At 40.9% G+C, this 12,520-nt stretch overlaps 1 protein-coding gene across 1 annotated transcript in view; it reads left to right on the forward strand.

Moving 5' to 3' along the window:
* Positions 1-12,520, forward strand: part of LOC146789275 (histone deacetylase 9-like) — a 1,526,442-nt gene that overhangs the window by 507,868 nt on the left and 1,006,054 nt on the right. The window contains exons 8-9 of the mRNA XM_085630931.1: positions 5,220-5,339; positions 5,631-5,728. Of these exons, the coding sequence (XP_085487057.1) occupies positions 5,220-5,339; positions 5,631-5,728 (218 nt within the window). The remainder of the gene's footprint in view (positions 1-5,219; positions 5,340-5,630; positions 5,729-12,520) is intronic.

A 12,520-nucleotide genomic window follows, 5' to 3' on the forward strand; every position in this document is an offset into this window, starting at 1 on the left:
TGGACGGCCCGACTAGTAAACATTTCAGATTAAATATATTGGTTGCAGCTTCGTGAGAAGACTGCGAACGTCAGGGCGCATTCCTTTGGCCGCGCAGCGAGCCAATGAAATGAGTCCAGTTGTTCCAGGTAAAACAATGTCTGGGCCCTGGGTGGGTGTGAGGCGCTGCGCAGACCGGCCAGGATAGCGCCTCTTAAAGGACCACGCCCCCAAGTTACACTTTAGCCCTTTATGTACTACTTGGTGTTACTCCATGTAAGAAAACTGGAATTTCTTGAACGCTGTGTGTTTTAGGAGTCCCCGCCGGACAGCTGCTGATTGATCAAAATGTTGGCTGCTGTGGGCTGTGTGTCTAATACGCAACATTCGTCCACAGAAAAGCAACCGTTTGCCGGACTAATGGATTGTTTAAGAGAAGATGACGCTCGACGCGTTGCCGGTCTGTGCTCATGACTAGTGACGGGGAGCCCCCGTGGGAAAGCCACAACCCTCACAGGGTGGGGTGGGGGTGGACTAGCCGTACAATTCAGCCTAGCAGCCCAGCCATTTGAAGAGCTGTCATGTTATTCGCGCACCAGAAGACGCAGAAATATGACAAGACTCCTAAAAAATCTAGAATTGTTCGTAATTGCGTTAATCTTTGGTTTCCTCGTAATACGCTTCTTGCGTTACTGCAATGCGTAGCATTTATTACAATTCATAACGTCTCTAAACATAACATTACAGTACCGGGCTGTTCCTGCCTTTATAAAGCACTGGCAAAGCATGTAAGAAAGAATGCGGCGCGTGCCTTTGAGGTGGGTAACAATAAACATCTGTTGTTCAGCGCGGAGATCCCCTTCCTTCTGGGTGAACTTGCGCTTTACAAATTCAGGCTATGCTGTGAAATTGTGTATCTCTGGATGTTGCAAAACATTGCAATCAAGGAAAATGTAGCACAGCGAGCTAAAATGGTTTACAGATCACACAACATGTTCAAGTGGTCACGCCGGGATTTAAACCCAGATGTCTCGGTCACAATTGAGTTGTCTCCTCTTTTCTCTAAAAACTGTCTCTCTCGAGAGCTAAAGCACTAGCCCGTGGCCATTAAAGCTGACTCGAAGAATATACATGGGATGACAGATCATTTTGACACTCATATTAAATATTACATCATATTCATATTACAGGCTATCCTGGAGAGTCAGTCAGTCAGTCAGTCAGTCAATTTTCTTTATTCGATTAATAAAAATCATAAAAGATCGAGCAAAAAAATACATAACATGATTACATCAGATCATAACATTTGCATACAATTATCAGAAGAAGGAAAAAGAAACAGTTAAAATTTATACATCTAAAACATTCATAAATATTTTAAAAAACAATAAAAAGAAGGGTACATTATATAAAAGAGGAAATTCATTTCTCGCAGATAGAATGCCTATGCCTTATTTGGTGCCTCTTCACGCGTGCTCCTGCCACTAGAAAACTAGCGACAGCGAAGGCTACATTTATATTAGGAAGGAGTTGCAAAAATAGCAGGGCTGGTTTTACCTGAATAAAGCCCTGGGTGCGTAAGATAGGGAGCAGGTACCTTTTTCTAATCTCAGTGTAATGGCCACAAAACATAATAAAATGCATCGTGTCCTGTACCGAAAAACAATCGCAGTCACAGGGTTCAGCGTCATCAGGACTAGCCCAGGTTCCAAAGTTACCTAGGATAAAGTGAATTAAATTGAAGCGAAATCTCGTTAAAAGAAAGCGATGGTAGGGATTTGTTACCCACAAAAGATATGGTTCCATTCCAGGAACAGAGGTGAGCAAAAAGTAATTCCTTACCATGGGTTTTTTTGACTCTTGTGCTTCCCTTTCCAGAGCATATAGATTTAACAGGGTGTGTTTAACTAATTTTAAATCTTCATAAATTATTTCGTCTGGAGATGAGAAGAGCTCCAATCGGCCTGCTAAGGACAGCTGAGTTCTCACATATCTTACCCATGGGATTTTGAGTGCGTTGTCCAGGGCTAAACAATCTTTTAAAATGGTGTGATTTAAAGTAAGCTCCGGATTAAGCCAAATTTTTAGCCACCCAGTCACTGGTGCTAATTTCAAGATGTCAGATATGTAACCCAATCCTAACTCTTTATGTAAAGCCAATGTCGGGGTTGATTGGGGAACAGACAGAAGTGATCTTAAAAATTTATTTTCTGCGTTCTGTATTTTAATGGGGTTAGTATAGCCCCAAATAGTGGAGCCATACTGGGCGATTGACAGGCATTTTGCTTTGTAAACTTTGATTATACTTTCCATGGGGCGAGCGCCCAGTTTTTTGGCAAAACCCATCAGTCCTGCAGTAGCTCTGGTGACAGCATTACTTTTAGCCAGAAGCTGGGGGCCCCAGGAGCCCCTTTCATCAAAAATCACACCTAAGTATGGGAAAGAAGGAACTCTTTTTACCTCCTTCCCTGCGCAGTGAAATGTTATCATCTTTTTTTTTCTACCTGCATGTCCAGAGATCATTACATGAGATTTATCCGTATTAATTTTCATATCCAAAGATACCATAAAAGCTCCAAAAGATGAGAGGAGTTTATTCAGTGCAACTCCAGAACGTGCGAGAAGAACGGCGTCATCCGCGTACAGTAGGACGGGTATCTTTGTCTCCCCTGCACGCGGAATATCGCTGTGTGATGTTTGCATTACTGTCTCAAGGTCATTAATATATAAAGTAAAGAGAAGAGGGGCGAGTATACACCCTTGTCTGACCCCTCTCTCAGACTTAAAGAGACAGGTGCATCTTCCTTGAGAGAGATCTGTGAAGCCCTTCTTGCCTGTAATTCCCAAATTTATTTTACCTTTCGCGTTCTGCTTTTATTTTAGACGATTTTGGTGCAGCGATCACATAACACGAATTTTGGATTTGATTCGTTGCCATGTTGCGTAAAAGAATCACTTCGTCATTTAACAGGAAGCAGTTTTTTTCTTTAAAGAACTGCATTGCCCCCCCCCCCCAATGCAGTTCTTTAAAGAAAAAGACAGCTTCCTGTTAAATGACGAAGTGATTCTTTTACGCAATATATGGCAACGAATCAAATCCAAAATTCGTGTTATGTGCTCGCTGCACCAAAATCGTCTAATAGGTAGGTAGGTAGGTAGGTCTAATAGGTAGTAGGCAGTAATCAATAGGTGCACAGAGCAGAGCGAGAGACTTGTCTCAAGCCAGACCGTGCCTTCTCTCACTTCCCCACCTGTACCTTCTGCACGGGTGCAGTTCGCAGCCCCAGGAAATCTGGACACTGATTTACGAGGGCTCGTTTTGTTTGGCCTTCGGTTCAAGGCGAGGTGGAAAGGGTTGTAGGACAAAGCACAGACAGGAAGTGAACTTTGGCATCGCACCCTAATCCGCTACATCTGCACTTAGTTAATATCCGAAGGTGATAAAAATGCAAAGAAAAAGTAAAGGCTGCCTAATTCTGTCTGCGCGGCCAAATATTCGAAAGCACTATAACTGCTGATAATAGGTAGTTGGTGTTTTTTTTCCTGTGTGTGTGTGTGTGGGGGGGGGGGGGGGGGGGAATGAATAAGCACGTTCCAGCACATCGGTCTATTGCTAAATTATAAGCACATCGGTAAATATTACAAATATTTTATTTTGCTGTAGAGTTAAATCAGAGCAACATTTAAACACCGAATTCACTTCAGAAATTACAATTTTGGGAAACTGAAAACGAAACAAAAGAATAAGAGAAAAAAATGCATGCCTCGACACTGACCGTTCTTGCGGCAAAAGGAGCAGCATTTCTAAAACATTCACCAACAAAACGCATTTTAGATGCACAATGAAATGGGCTTTTCTCTCAAATACACGATCCACTGTTTTTATTTGGGAAACACCAATCAAAGGCATTAGGACCCAAATATGTTTTTAGCACGGTCCTTATTATTGCATGCATTTCTTTTCCAGTTTTGTTCATAATTTAATTTCGTTTACACTTTGCTTCTGGTTGGCGTTATTTTTTGTCTGCTCTGCCCTCACAGCGACTCTGCTATTTAATGTTTAATATGCTGTTTAAAGTAAGGAAGAGAGTATTTTATTTTGAGCACCTGAAGCTTTTCAACCTTCAATTATAGACCCCATTCCCTGACTCCCCACAAAAGGTCATTTCATTTTCTTTTACCGCAGCGCACCTGGATTTCCGCTTGTTCACATAAAATCGCACATGCAGCCTCGCAGAGTGCAGGGGCAACCGAAAAAAAAGGCATTTATGACGCTTAATGCCATCAACTATTAAAATGTGTTTGCCGTTTTATGATGGTTTATTGTTTTCAGGGAATCGGGCTTTTATGTGCTATGCAACCATTTATATATGTCGGAAAATATGTAGCTTGGCACAGCTCGCAGCCTCCCTACCTCTGTGGGTATTTCCAAGATGGCTGCCCTCTGGATTTGATTTTACAAAATTTAATGAGGTCATACTTCCGCATCGTCGACTGTTGCCGTCACGATTTTACGAAAATGAATTATGGAGTTCTTTTTGCATCTGGCATCTCGTTTGATGTGGATATAACTGCTCTGGGATTTCTAACGCAAGAGAAGGTTTCGAGAGAGCCAATTTACTCAGCTGGTTTCAAAGCCTTTGACCTCAGTGGAAGAACTTGGCAAATCAGGGAATACATTTACACTTAGAGCTCTGTCAAAAATTGTGAAAATGCGCCCTAAACCGTAGATCCTTCCTTACAAAGCTGGTTGCAGTTTTAACTTTAGTCTTTCTTGGAAGGCCAATGAGGCTAGTTAATTAAGCCGAAGGGTTATGAACTGTTGGCAGTTAATAAGTCATAAAGTTCCTCTATAAAACAGGCTGCTAGATTGTATCACTAAAGCAAGGAGTACAAAGAGCTGGTGTATAAATATCTAATTGTATAAAAGGGCTGGGGTTTCTCAGCAACTGCTCATCTAGCGTCTCTGGGGCACGGTCGCTAAAGTTTCCTGAATTTTTAGAAGGCCGTTTAAAAAAAAAAAAAAAATCAGTGCATTATAGAGTAATTTGCTGAAAGTCTCTGAAAGCTTAGGGGATGGCAAAGGGCAAGGAGAGAGAAAGAAAATAAATTAATTGGGGAGTGGAAGAAAAAGGAACATATTTTAGTGCAAGGGAAAGATGCTGAACGTTTATTAGACAAGGCCGTGCATGGCTTGAATATTATTGCATATGTTATGTGTCCTTTTTATTCGCCCTTAGGATGTTCACCATGGCAACGGTACACAGCAGGCCTTTTACGCTGACCCCGGCATCCTGTATATTTCTATCCATCGCTACGATGGAGGCAACTACTTTCCAGGAAGCGGCGCCCCGAACGAGGTTAGGTTTATTTCTTTAGAAGCCTGCTTTTGTTTGTATCATTTACGCCCTAATTGCGTAGCATGATTATCTGTAATTTTCTTGTCCTTCACTGGTGCTTTAAATTACCCCAGATTACGAGACCATCCCCTGAGACAGAGGACCTGGGCAAAGCAAGTGGGAAACCCAGAGCAGCCATTGTCAAACAAAACAGGACTGGATTGACATGTTGTTTGATGTTGATGTTAAAAGCACAAATTATGCATGTTTTGTAATTTTCTTTTTCTCCGTGGTGGCTTTTCCTGTTTTTAGGTTGGAAGTGGCCTAGGGGAGGGGTTCAATGTAAATATTGCTTGGACAGGTGGCCTGGATCCTCCCATGGGAGATATCGAATACCTCTCAGCCTTCAGGTCAGTGGTGAATTACTTACTAGAAGTTAATGCCCTCTGGCTCACCACTTCATTGTTGTTTTCAGCCAATGAGATGGGAAGAAAACTGCAACTTGGTGTTGGCGTTACTGTTATAATGTATTCATAACATTATCTTATACGTGTGAATTTCTATGGTTGCTTATTTAGGTCATGCATGTAGCCTATTTGTGGTGACGTGCTTGTCTCACTGCATTCCAAGGACATATGTACAAGGAAGTGGAGGAGAGAGGCGGTAGCCTTCATGACTTAACTTCTCTCTCCTCCACTTCTGAAACACAAGACTGCACCATATTTACAAGAATGTGGTGCAGTTTTAAGTTTCCCCCTACGATGGCGCTAAGTTTATCAACTTAGCGCCAACGCAGGCACCCTTGCACCAGAGTGCAAGGGTGTCTGCATGCAGGGGAGGATTGTTTATGTGAAGGAAGGTGTCCCTTCCTGCACATAAACAGTGCTAGAAATGCCATGCTGTCACTTTCGTGCGGGCTGCTTCATGCCGCACACATGAAAGTGACAAAATTGAATTTTAAAAAAAGTTTGTTTATGTGCAGGAAGGGACACCTTCCTACACATAAACAAACAATGGCAGTTTGCTTTTTCTCTATGTGCTGCACAAGGCAGCACACATGGACAAAGCAAAAAACGAGGAGAAATAATGCATTTCTTCTTGTTTCGAAATCTTAAGACCAGTTTTTACCTGGTCTTAATTTTGGAGCTGCCTCCTATGTACGCCACCCTTGTACATAGGGGGCAGCGTGAACATGAATGGGTATTGCGGTGGAACGCCCACTGCAACACCCACTGCCCACCCCTTTCACGCTAACCATAGCGTGAAAGAGGTCCTTATGTACAAGGCAGATTGAAGCCACGTTATATGGCTTAATGCTGGCTTGTACATAAGGCACAGCACCTATCGCCACCACAATGTCAATATAGGTGACGTTGTGGTGGCGATAGGGCTTGTAAATATGCCCCTTGATTCCTTCTCTTAGGAATGTAGAATGTAGTGTGAAAGGCTTGCCAGTGAAGATTCTGTATCTGGCTGTTGCTGCCTGAGGCTATGAGTTTGGCCAATAAACCTACAACTTCGTGATCAACCTTCTGCGTCGTCTTATCTTTATTTATTCACCACCAATTTGGCAACAATTTGCTAGAGTAAGGAATTCACATGGACTATGTCCCTTTCAAGTGCTGTGTGGGTGCTGCTACAGAGGGAGTGTCTCACACCAGTGTGTTAGCTGCCACAGCTGACACCCACAGAGGCCTCAAATTCAGGGCAGTACAAATGTGTTCTGTGGGGGCCATACGATTTGCTGACCTATTAATTCTTACTGGAGAATTTACTTCAGACTCAGCATGAGCGCTACATATATATCTGTCTGTTTGTGACTAGCGCAAGTCCCCAGCACGAGCTATGCCCCATGCCTATCTGGTCCTGTATTTTGAACATTCCCCAGTTGTCAGCGTGAGCCCCTTTCCGGAGCGATACTAGCTCCACCCATACATTAGGAGACTTGACGTCACAGTTCGTTCACCTGCAACGATCGTTGCTCCTGCCCTGATCCATGACTCCTGTCTTCCTGCCAGTGGGTGGCTGTCCGCACAAGGTTGTCGGCTGCCTAGTTCTATTGAGAAATTGATGAGTCTTCTCAAACCTTGCAGGCCATAAGTTTTTTAAGCACCGCACATTGGGAAACAGAAAAAGAAGCGTGCATAACTTAAGGGTGTGCCTACGATGCACATATTGTGATATGCACACACTTTTACAGGGTATCATGAGTCATATTATAAAAAAATAAATAAACACATTCTGTGGGGGGTGCAACAGTGGAAAACAGTGTACTCCATGCACGGCATATCTTCCAATTTGACGGTTTCTCCAGGAGTGTTAACCAGAGCATGATAGAGTCAGTGACACCCACACAAACGACTAGAGTAATAATTAAAATTACATTATAGACTTGTGGAAAGTGTTTTGTATCACTCTGTAATACAATAATGCGGTTTGGTTATATATTGCCTTTTTTTATTTAAACAGTGTATAATATGCAAACTGTCACTGCACCTCCATCTTTCTTGCATACACCAGACAATCCACCAATTTCTTGGCGTAATTGGTATAGGGTTTTCTTAAAATGTCTTGGAGCCATTGGTGGCAGCAGATACTGTCTCAAACGTAAGAGACTTTTGCTGGAGCACAAGTTAGGTCAGTCCATATAAGAGCACCTGCCACTTTATGAATTACCTGAGGGTAAAGAAGATGACCTTGATGAATATCAATTGGTAGTAAGAAAATTAGAAAAACAGTTTGAAGTCCAACCAGTCTGATTGTGAATTGGCACAAGTTTTTCACTTGGAAGCAATGCCAAGATGAATCAATCAACAGCTATGTTGCAGCTTTACGTAGATTTGCGGCAGAGTCTGAGTTAGAGAATTTCACTTTCCAGCTTATTTGGGAACAGATAGTCATACTTTGTTGGGACAAAAATGTACAGGAGAAATGATTGACTTTAAAAACCACAACTCTGATGGAAACAATAGATATTGTGAAAAGCATGGAGCTGTTTCGTAAATCTTGTAAAGTGTTGACGCAAAAAGAGCAGTGTGGTGTGGGAGTGGTAAAAGAACATTCCAACAATAATCTGGAAGAACAAACCAAAAGTTTCATAAGAAAAAAGGAAGGAAATTAAGTTTTTTTTGGACAAATGTTTTTGTTTTAAATGTGAGTATCCTAGGCATGGATCTAATGGTCGACTCTGTCCTGCCAAGATTGTAAAATGTCAGACCTGTGGTAAACTTAGAAACTTTTCTAAAGTCTGCCAATCTATGCACAATAAGGCTAAAGTCAATGCTGTCCACATCAGAAAGTAGAAGGAAGGTTCATAGGATGAACATAGTGTGGATGGAGAACTGATTTTAGTGGTACGGGGTGGAGAATCCAATTGTGTAGACCCATATGAAAACATCAGTGTAGATGGTAAAGTGTTGAATTTACTCATAGATTCTAGTGCCAGAATGATTATTATCACTGATGAATAATTTAATAAAATATGGGTAAAAGAAAACTGGTCCCTCCTGACAGAAATCCTGTGATTTATGATGGGGTGAAAATTGAACTCACAGTTTTTTTAAATGTCCCATGCAGTTTAAGGCAAAAGTTATTTTCAGATAGGGATACGTGGTCAGGAAGGGTTACACTATTCTCTGTTGGTACCATCAAGGATTATTTGGAATGACACTAAGGCCTGGGAAGAAGGTATAATCTCCTTAGTCACAGATGGAACATCCAATGGTCAGGAAAATAGTGATCAACATCTAGAAAATTCTAGGACAAAACTCTATAAAGATGTATATAATGATAAAATAGGGAAGATTACAGGTTTTAAAAATATGATTATGGTGCAAAGTGGAGTCACATCAGTAAAATACCAACTAAAGAATGTGACATTCAGTATTAATGAGGAATTAGAAGAGATACTTAAGAAAATGTTTGAGGATGGTGTCATTGAGCCTGTTGAATCTTCATTATGGCTATCCCCATTGATAATAGCAAGGAAACATAATGGGCAGTTAAGAGTGTGCATTGACCTGTAAAGTATGTTCATGGCGCTAGAGGTAGATTCCCAACCATTACCATGCATTGATGACATTATAACCATGTTTCCTGGTGCTGAGGTATTTCAGCGAAATTGACTTGGCGTCCGCCTACCATCAAGTTGAGTTAGACAAGTCTTCTAGGCATTTCATAGAGTTTGTTTCACCAGTTGGCACATTCCAATTCAAGAGGATGCCTTTTGGATTGGCATCAGTCTCCTCAGAGGGTGTTGATAAATGTACTCTGGGCTGCCAAAGGGGTGGTGACATTCCAAGATTATATTCTGGTGGCAGGTGAAGACTCTGTCAGCTATGACGAACTGATGCATACTGTGTTAAAAAGGTTGCAGAAGTTTGGAATAGTAGCCAATGTGAACAAATGTGAATTTACAAAAGAAAACAGACTATTTAGGCCATGTTATTTCAGAAAATGGTGTTGAACCAAGACCTGGTTTGGTGGATGCAACTGCATAGGCTCCTAAGGTGGCATATGGAACAGGTGGCATATTTCCTTGGGCTTTGTGAGTTCTACTCAAAGTTCATAATTAACGTTTTGACAAAAACTGCAAGCTTGCGGAAAATTCTCAAAAAGAAAAAAGTGTTTGTATTGAGTGATGCCTGCCAGGACGAGTTTGTTTTACAAAAAAATTATATTGGTACTGCAGGTGTGTTGGCCCCTTTTAATCCCACAAAAGTTTGTATTGTTATGCCAGATGTGAGTAACAAGGGTTTAGGAGCCACAATGTCTCAAAATAATAGAACTGGGATTGAGGTAACAGGAGGTTTTGCCTCAAGGTCTTTGAAACAAAATGAAAAAGTTTTCTCAGTGATAGAAAAAGAAATATTAGCCTGTTGCTAGGCAGTGGAAAATTTCAAATTTTTCATTTGAGGAAGGAAATTTACTCTTAAGGAAGACCATAAGCTGTTGGTGAATAAACTTAGTGGGTCTGTCATTAGGGATCATACTCCTAGGTTAGCTAGATTAAGTTCCATGTTGTTGCAATATGACTTTAACACCGAGTACATCCCTGGTGGTAAACTCTTTAGAGCAGATTACTTATCTCACTCTCCAATCAATGGTGAAGATAAATCTGTGGATTGGGAGGAAGGAGATAAAGAATGTCTAATAGCCTCTATAGATGTATGCAAAGGAAATACTTTTATGGAGGATGAGTCGAGCAACAGAATGTCAGAGGTCGAGGATCTGATATGAGTAAAAATATGTTACAGAGGGCTGGCCAAAGGAGAAGCCTTTGCCAGTAAGGTTACATACCTTGTCAAAGTGGCGGGTGAGTTGTTGGTTGAGAGAAATTGAATGTTGATGATAAGGGACAAATTCCCCCTACCCCAGTTGTCAAAGGGATAAGATAATTTTGAGCTGACATGATGGGCATCTTGGACAAACCGTCACCAAAAGAAACATCTGAAAAAAAGTATTGGTAGCCAGGAATGGATACAGACATTGTTTCAAAAGTTAGAACATGTGAGATATGTGCTAACATTGACAAAGGGATTTAGACAGAAGTCATGCCACTCCAGCCAAGTAGTTTACCCACTGTACCATGATCAAAATTGGCAATTGACTTCATATTTCCATTTAGCACTTTACCTCGAAGATCTATGTTTACCTAGTTATATTTGATTCTTACATCAAAAAGTATGAAGTAAATTTTATGGAGGAGCCTACCACTTTTGCAGTCATAACATTTTTGAAGAAATTGATTTTGAGTGAAGGATTCTCTAAATAGATTATATTTGACAATGGAGTACAATTTGTCTCCAAAGACATTAAGGAATTTTTACTGAGAAAAAGCTATTCAGCACAAACAGATAGCATTATATCACCCTCAGGCCAAAGGCCTAGTAGAAAAAATGAATCGCACATTGGTGGAGTGGCAGTTCAAATCATGATAGAGATGGGAGAGGCTGTAGAGAGCATGTTGTGGGCCTATCGTCAAGCCCTAATGCAGTGTCAGGATTAAGTCCTTTAGAAATTGCGAGGGGATGTGTGCCAGCTTCTCAGTTGTGCCCAGCATGGTTGAGAGAATTTCATCAGAGATCTAAACGAGCAAAATCCTTAGATGTGGTCATTCCATTTTGTGTTCAAGTGTTTCAGAATAAAATGAAAGAAGAGTATGGTGTCAGACACAAGGTGAAGGAAGTGAGAAATGAGATCACAGTGGGTGACTGGGCTCCTATGAAAGATACCACTCATGTTGCTAAAGGGTTGTCAAAGTTCAGGTCCCCTGAAATAGTTGATGCTTTGTAAAAGAGTACGGTTGGCATAAAAGGACATGAATGATGGAACAGACACAGGGTAGTGAAGGTGAAACCAAGTGATGGAAGTGTAGAAAGTGTACCTATGGATGGAAATAGATCGTCCTCTGACAAAGAAGTTATAAAGGAAGTTGAGGAGGGACAACCCAGAGATGAGGTCAGTTCTCAGAGGGATGTTACGAGTCAAGGTTTGTTCGCCAGTCCTTCTTAACGCAGAAGCAAACAGGTGGTAGTTAAACCATCTTGATGCGTAATGTGATGCATAATTTGTGCATTGTATCCATTCATTCTTATTTTTCAAGTAATTTATGTATGTTATTACTACTGTGGTATTGATTTTGTGACGTAGGCACTGTAGCTCATACAATATACATCTTGCCATGCGGGTATGTTCTTAAGGCATTAACCATCTCCCTGACATGCTATTTATTTATGTAATTTTTGGTAGTTCTGTATTTTTATGTTTATACAAGAAGGGAGATGTTGCGGCAATGTGCCTGTCTCGCTGCATCCTGTATTCTAGATTCCATCTCTTAAAAATTTGGAATGTAGTGTGAAAGGCTTGCCTGTGAAGATTCTGTGTGACGGAAAATAAGTCCTATGGGAAAAGAAACTATCCAGAAGAAATATCCCAATTTAATCATTTAATATGCAACACATGGAAGCATTGACAATTCCGGTGATAACACCTAAAGAAACACCAAAATAAATATAATTGCAGAGGTAAATACAAGGAAATTAAAAGTTATTCCCCAGAAGTGTAGATTTTTGATGAAAATTAGTAATAATTATGCACCTTTCAAACCACAACGTACTAAAGATGTTCTCCAATAGGTCTATTTACAACCTTTGCATATTGTGGCCAAAATAGCAGAACAATAAATTGCCCATCATTTAAAT

Source organism: Triturus cristatus, chromosome 10, assembly GCF_964204655.1.
Source record: "Triturus cristatus chromosome 10, aTriCri1.1, whole genome shotgun sequence".
Lineage (NCBI taxonomy): Eukaryota > Metazoa > Chordata > Amphibia > Caudata > Salamandridae > Triturus > Triturus cristatus.